We start from the raw sequence: 8,426 nt of genomic DNA on the forward strand, positions 1-8,426 counted from the left end.
CCATAAACCATCTCAAAGTATTTGGTTGCATATATTTTGTTCAAGTGTAAGAAAGTTTAGAAATAAACTTGGAAAAGAGGCCATTAAATGCATTTCTCTTGGGTACTCTACCAATTTAGCAACAAAAAAAATTTGTAAATGCTATGACCCGCACTTAAAAAAAAATCTTTGTTACCCGTGATGTAAAATTTTTTGAGAAAGAACTATTTTTTGAAAATCCCAATCAGGGGGAGTCACAGTCCATTTTATCTAATCATGATTTATGTCACCTGGGTACGGGTACGGGTGCTGGTACGGGTACGGGAAAACGGGTACGGGTACGGGTACGATGTTTTTGAAAATCATGGTACGGGTACGGTGTTTTTTTTATTGAATAATATTATATTTTTTAATTTAAAAAATTGTAAATTTTGACAGGGTTTTTCTTACATACCGTTGAGTATGAATATATCCTTACATACCGTTGAGTATGAATATACAATCTAACAAACACACAAAACATATAATCTCATAAAGACACATAAAAGGAAACTTAAAGAAAACATCAAATTATCCTTACATACCATCTCATAAAGAAAACATCAAATGTTTCTTTCATAGTTCCTACATATACTTTCATAAAAAATAAAAACATAAAAAACTGAGATCTCAGATTAATATATTTCATTGTAAATTCTGTTCATCTTCCACCTCTGCAAAGTCCTCCTTATCCACCTCTACCTCTTGTAGTGCACATGGTTCATTTAACTCTGAATTAAGATGGTCTAGATCCTCGTCTCCTTCGAAGTTAAATTCCTCACCATTTACATCCCAATTTTTACTGCTTCCTTCCTATAAAGAGATAAGAATTAAGAGTATAATTATGTACTAATCAACAATATAGATACAAAAAATTTACAATACAATCATTTACCTGTATTCATTACTGTTTCGTGAAAGTAACCGAAGGTTGGAATGCACATAGACTAAATCTTTCGCACGCTTGCTTGTAAGTTTGTTTCTCTTAATGTTGTGAATATGTGAATAGGTGCTCCAATTCTTTTCAGAGCATGAAGATGTAACAGGCTGAACTAACAACCTCAAAGCAAGGTATTGAAGAGTGGGATAAGCATGTCCATGTTTGACCCACCAAGGAATAGGTAGATATGTGTGTCTATCTACCATTGCATCCATATTTTCATCCCTTGTAGAAAAGCTTGCAAACTCATTGTGAGCTCGTTCATTTTGATATGAATCTCTAAAAATTTTTTTAAGACATGTCACCCTATGTCTTGATACTTCAGGATCTACATGTGGTGGAGTTCTTCCAATACCTTCAGAGAGCCACTTTAATCCATAATACTTAGGATTCAATGAGTATGCCATGCATTGCAAAGGGGTGTTGCTCTTATCCCATCTTGTTACTAATATCTTGTGCACATGATCAAAAAAGTCTGAATCTTCAAGTGCAAAGTTCTTCTTCTCATGATTGAAAATGACATCCCGTAGTTTGCAAATCATATTGTTCCACATCTCATAAACACAATGAAGCATTGGCTTATCACAATCAAGAGCCCTCAACATCTCCCAAATAGGCTCTGTGAATGTAAGAAAATAAGAGATTCTATCCCAAAAAACATCACCAACAATCAATCGTTTGATGGTTTGAGCTTTGTCATCATCAACAGCACGATAGAAGTTCCAATCATCATCTGTCACCATATTGATTAATGCACTTTTAACCTTCTTGATTCTCTTCATCATAACAATGATAGAAGCAAAACGTGTCTCTGCAACTCTTAACAACTTCAAATCAATATATCTGTTATAAATGGAAAGGGCATGCTGATGATTAACTATAAAGTTTCTAATGTTTTTAACATCTCTCTCCAATTCTTCAATCCACGAACACAACTCATAAGCACGAAGATCATGTTCTTTGCTTGTTGGATTGCATATACTTTTTAATGCCAAATTTAAACTATGGACTGCACAAGGTGTCCAAAAAATGTGAGGATAGTCCTGTTCCACTAGAAGACCAGCAGCTCTACATACAGCTGCATTATCTGTAATTATCTGAACAACCTTATCCATTCCAACTTCTTCAATCAACTCTACAAATAACCCTTTCAAGTACTCAGTATTTTTATATTCACCAAACGCATCTATTGCTTTCAGAAAGATTGGCCCATTAGTTGAAGTTGCAATAAAGTTAATAAGTGGGTGCCTTTGAATATCTGTCCAGCCATCAGATACAATTGAAACTCCATGTTGCTCCCAGCTCAACTTTTGATATTGTAGCATTTTTTCTATTCGACTCTTCTCTTGTTGTAGGATGATTGTTTGAAGCTTCTCAGAGTCTGGTGCAACATATCCAGACATATTGCTATTTGCCAAAGATGTAACTAGATCCTTCCAATATGGGTTTCTAGCTGCATTAAAAGGTATGCAACTAGAAAAGAAGAAAGTTCCAACTTTTCTATCTAATTCCTGCCTCTTTTGTAAAGCAAATGTCTGTTCAATTGATTTTTGGAATGTGTCCAAATTTCTTTTTTTCTGCTCATGGACTGTATCATCGTGTAAGAGTACTGAAGGAATGTTAAGAAAACCAGATTGTTTACCACTTCTCTTCATATCATATTGTTCTTGCTCCTTCTTCAACTCATTCACACTATCAGGTTTGATATTCTTACACAATTGAATACCATTACCTTTCATGTGCAGTAGATGTGCTTTAACTCTTGTATATGTTCCAGTGAACTCCTTCCTACAAAAAGAACATTCGAATATTACATTCCCACCACCTCCATGAGCTTTTCCTTTCTTTTGTACATAACCCCATAATGGCTGGTCCTCTTGTAAATACGAAGAAGCTTTCGATGCACAACTAGAACTTGTAGGCGTAGAAGTAGTTCCCTTCCCTTTACTTGAGGCAGCCATACTATAATAACGAAGATAATGAAATTGAAAAGATTAGAGATCAGAAGACACTGTAAATCATCCAAGACACTGTAAATCATGTTTAACAGAAAAACACACATGCCAACATCAAGTGCATCGACGCACCAACATTGTTGATGACCATATACGTGGCAAATATCAAAGGCATCGAATGAATGGTATTAAACTTTTGTAGAGAAAGTAACATTAAGGAACTTCCTACGGCCTTCCAAATTAACCTTGAAATCAGTACATTTAGGAAATCAATTAATCATAGATCGAGCAAACGAATCAGTACATTAAAGCTGGCAGTTGGCAGCATTTTCTCAATGAATTAATTAATCATAGATCGTATCATGCGTAATGAAATAGAAATTGGACGATTCGTGTGAAACAAAAAGAAATTAAAGAGGCAGAAACAGAGGCCCGCCCACTCACCAACCGTCTCCTCCGGTGCCCTTGCCGTCCACTGCCGTCGCCTCCGTTGCTGGTTGTCGTCCACCGGTCGTCCGTCGCCGATGCCGTCGCCGCCACCGATTGTTGAAGGTTTTCAGAAGAAAGAGTAACAGAGGCGGAGAAGGAGAAGTCGAGAAGAAGAAACTAGAAAGCGTCGGGCAAACTTTCGGGGTTTAGGTTTATGTTGTTCGGATCGGGATTTGGTTTGGATCTGGTTTCGACCCGAAACCAGATCCAAACGTACCACCACGTTTCCCCGAACCGGTACTGCCGTACCGGCGTGTTGGTACCGGTACGCGGCTCCTCCAAGCGTACCGCGGTGACATAGATCATGATTGCTTGTCACTACCTATTGTTAGCATTTTTGATGATGCAGTTGGAAATAGTGAAAACTTACAACCTTCAGTTGAAATCCACCATAAAAGTGACATTCAACAACCTCAAACCAATGAGAATGATGCTGAAACTGCTACCCCTCAACTAGAACCTCATCAAATCCAAGGAATGCTTGAGAAGCAACCTCTATGACAGTCCACTCACCCAACCAAGCTAAACGATTTTTACACCTAACTCTCTTCATGTATGGTTCACTCTATGGAGGGCTATGTTACGTTCAAAAATTTGTCAAAGTCATATCAAACATATGTTCTCAACTCTTATTCCTTGCAAGTGCCGAGAAGCTTTAAAGAAGCAAAAAAGCACCATGGATGAAAAGATACTATGAAAGATGAGTTAGTTGCTTTGGAAAAAAAGCACACTTGAAAAATGATGCCATTGCTGGAAGGAAAGAAGGTTGTTGGATGCAAATCAATCTACCGAATAAAATTCAAAAGCGATGGGACCATAAAAAGATTTAAAAACTATCTAATAGCCAAGGGTTCACTCAAACTGAGGGCATCGACTACAATGAAACTTTTGCACCAGTCTCCAAAATGAGTTCAGTTACAACCCTTCTCTCTAGTGTCAAATAAGAATTGAGAACTCATGCAATTAGATGTCAAGAATGCTTTCTTAGATGGTGACTTGAACGAGAAAGTCTACATGGAACCTCTGTATAGTGTGAAAAATGAAAATAGGCACATATGAAAACTAAACAAGGCACTATATAGCTGAAACAGTCACCTCGGACTTGGTATTCTCATCTCAGTGAAGCTCTTGTTAAAATTGGCTTCAAGCGGACTACGTCTAATCATACTCTATTCAATTTGCAAGCATCAAAAATAATAATTCTACTTGTCTATGTAGATGATATCATAATGATAGGAAATGACATAGAGAATATGACACGGATAAAATTTCTGTGCAAGAGTGTATGCATCTCTTGCATTAAACGACTCGTATTGATGTCCACGGTCGAATGTCGACATTAAATGAAGTATTTCCATAAAATTCTCATTAAATCTACTATTCAACTCTACCAGCTAAGAATCAATGGCAGCAATAAAAATATCGACATGATAATGATGTCTCACTGTAATAAAATTACGTTCACGACGAAAACGTGATCCTTTGACAAAATATTGGGCATTTATATTTGGAATAGTGATATCATGTGCCATACAAAATTCTTCCACAATATCTATAAACGAATCCCAACCAATCTCTCTAAGTTCTTGTAGGCAACGTTATCTGCATGGTACGATACACATGCATATCGTATGATACGTACTGTATAGGTTTAGAAAACCTATACGGTACGCATATCGCCCATATCGTACGATACGAGAGATTTTGGCCATTTTCATAAAAAATCACTGAGGATTGATATTATCGTTGAATCATGAAAAATGATAACTATATGCTTTGAACTTATCAAATTGTGATGTAATCTAAGTCCTAAGATTCCAAAAACTAAGATTCTATAAAATTTTCAAGTTTAAAATTGTGATGGATGCTAATTATGTTATTTCCAATCTCTGATTTGTTATTTTTGAATGTCATGTTGATACAAATGAATGTTCCTTATGCATGATAATCTTTTTTTTTATTGAATACACTTTTCTTGATTTCTACTTTTTTGTTGATTTTTTTAGCTTTTTTATGATTTTTTTTATTTTTTTATTTTTAATATTTTTTAAAATTAAAAAATTAATTTTACGATATGTTACGCTACGTTTGTGATACGTTATGATACAATGTATAGGTTAGCCTGACTGATACCTGTTATGCTACACCTTTTACAACATTGCTTCTAGGTATTTTTTTGAATTATAAACTATAGTATTGCATTTAAAATGTTTTGTCTTTGCCTTTGCAGTGCTTGACAAAGAATATTAATATGTCTCAAAATTTCTTGTACTAAATGCAAAATAAATATAAAATCAAATGATGTGATCATGTTGTAAGTTCAATTACCTTCACCCCGTCTTTGATATATTGATTCATTGTTTCTTAATTCTTCTAATACAGCACATGTTGTATCAAACATTTTTATCAAATTATACACAGACAAGAAATGAGATCTCTATCTAGTATCAACAGATTGTTGTAATAATTCAATTTGACTAAGTTCCCTTCCTATTTCAAGTTCATGTATAGCAATTATAAATGCAATTTCATATGCTTGGACTTCATGTAATTCATCATTACGTTTACTGCTTGCACTAACAATATTAATTACATATGTTAATTGTTCAAAAGAGTTATGAACATTGACAACTTCTTTTGAAGTTACAACAAGTGCAAGTTGTAATATATGAGCAAAACAATACACAATATGTATAAAGACATTCATTCAAAAATATTGTTTACAATTCATTCCATTCATCTCGCATATTACTAGCACCATCATATCTTTGTCCCCATATATCTTGGGTATTAACATCATATTGAGGCAATAAAGTAGAAATTACATTTTTCAAAGTAATTACTGTAGTATCCCTCACATGCACAATATCTATAAAATCACTCTTGATCTTGACCTTACTTATTAACAAATCTAAGAACAACAACCATTTGCTTTATCTTGAGTTTCATCAATAATAATACAATATTTAGCGTCACCAATTTCTTCTATAATTTTAGCTCTCACTTTATTTGTAAAAACATGTAAAATTTCTTTTTGAACTATTGGCGATGTATATTTAACATTCTTTGAGGCATTATGCAAAACAACTTATGCAACTTTGTCATTATAAGTAGCTAAAGTTTTAATGAACTCAACAAAGTTAGCTTGATTCAATGAACTTAAACTTTCATCATGGCCTCTAAAAGCACAAACTTGACATGCTTAACCAATGAACTGCGTCTACAGATGCCTTCAATCTCAATCGGTTGTTGTGAACAAACTATGAACTTTGTTTTGCATCATTTTATCTATGTGTTTGCTTTGATGACTTAAGTCAACATTCATGACTATGAAATGCATATGTTTTCTCACTACCACCAACCCTGATTCAAGTTCTAAGTCCTTTAGTAAATAATAGACTATCATTTGAAGCTGCAGTACTAAAAAGATACATGACAAACAATATGCACTATCTATCTTGGGAGAATATTCTAAGCATGGAAATCTTTGAAACCATGAAACTTGAAATTTAAGAGGATTATTTGAAGAACCTGACATTAGATACCTATGAAGTTTGTGCTTATATGACTCATAATTAATATATGCTCGCTAACTTTATCTCTCTCATTTATTGATATCTCTCATATAGGACATTGCAACCCTCAATCACACAAAATGCTTTCTGTATTTTGAATTTTTGAATATTTAAAAGTGAAGAATTCGAGTCAAAAAGACCAACATCAAGAGCTTTCGGACTAGAATAACCAACATTTTGGTTTTCTCTCTCTATATCAATAACTTGTTTTTTTTTTAAATAATCTTGAGTATTTTTCACTCAATAAGCTAATACAAAAAATCTGAAATTTAAAACAGACAATATGATTTAAATATATTGAACTCAAACCATTTCAGCCGGTTATATGCTTAATTCAAAAAAAAAATTGTGAGTAAGCAACGAATTAATGTGACTATAAGCAAAAATAAAATAAACCAGTGACTACTTACTGGAGTAGAAGAGGACAGCGTACTCAGGCTTGGCGGCAGCTTAGGTAAATGGCCTAAATAGTAAACGACAGTTGTCTGTGCTCTCTTAAGTGAGTCACTTAGGCTCCTTGACATCATTGACCCCTTTCTAACCAAAAATATTTTGGCGATCAAATGTTAGATAAATGAAAAGGAATGAAGGCAGCATCCAAGAAACAGGTCGACCAAAGATGGTTTAAATTTTTTACCTATTAGATCACATTCAGCGTATGTGAATCAGTCGTGAACAAAGAACTTAAAAGGAACATAAATAGCACAGAAACTAACATCGATTCTGTTTCAAAAGCAAATAACAATCAAAGAAAGAAGAAATTGAATCCTTTTGACACTGAACATATTGCTGAACTCTTCAACGGTTCAGCCGATTCCTTCCGCACTTCAAATGGATGAAAAAAAAAAGCACAGTAAGAACTTAGAACATATCAATGTGCTATAGGTAAGAAATCTGGATGTTTTCTCCCCCTCTTTTCAGAAAACGGAAATTGGCACCTCGAAGGCTCGCAAGACCATTCAAAATCATGCAAAATAAGTAAACAAACAAGGGAGTTTGCAAATTCACCCGACAAATTCGAGAAATAATTGCTTCTGTGAGACATCAGACAATAACGATATAGGAGCCAGAACAGAGACGCCTAGCAATGAGACGCAGTCATTAAACAGCGAACGCTGAAGCCAGACGGCGCCGCGGCAGTGACGGACCAACAGTGTCTAGGACGACGGCAGCCAGTAGCGCTCCAGCGGCAGTCCAAACGCCACGCAGAGTCACAGACAAGAGACAGCAATCCAGTTTTCGTAATAGGGCAACAATGGGGACAGAGACGAAAGGGGGTTGCAGGTGCAGGCTGCATTTTGTGGGTTGAATCCGGGTTCAGATCTAAAGGGGCCAAACTAAACCCAGGTCCACGGCCCCTGCAGGCCTGACCCTATCTCCACCCCCTGCCGGTGTGCCCAAGTAATGCTAAATTGTTTTATCAACTGATGGTTAGTGAGAAACAGGCCC

At 35.4% G+C, this 8,426-nt stretch overlaps 1 protein-coding gene across 1 annotated transcript; it reads right to left on the reverse strand.

The window, feature by feature from the left end:
• Positions 1–608: 608 nt before the first annotated feature.
• Positions 609–3,542, reverse strand: LOC116252633 (uncharacterized). The gene is made up of 3 exons (XM_050077586.1): positions 3,358–3,542; positions 914–2,920; positions 609–831 (listed from the first exon to the last, which is right to left on the reverse strand). Exons 2-3 carry the CDS (start codon positions 2,917–2,919, stop codon positions 804–806), a joined length of 2,034 nt encoding a protein of 677 aa, XP_049933543.1. The 5' UTR covers position 2,920; positions 3,358–3,542; the 3' UTR covers positions 609–803.
• Between the last annotated feature and the right edge of the window lie 4,884 nt (positions 3,543–8,426).

This window comes from Nymphaea colorata, chromosome 4 (genome assembly GCF_008831285.2).
Source record: "Nymphaea colorata isolate Beijing-Zhang1983 chromosome 4, ASM883128v2, whole genome shotgun sequence".
Lineage (NCBI taxonomy): Eukaryota > Viridiplantae > Streptophyta > Magnoliopsida > Nymphaeales > Nymphaeaceae > Nymphaea > Nymphaea colorata.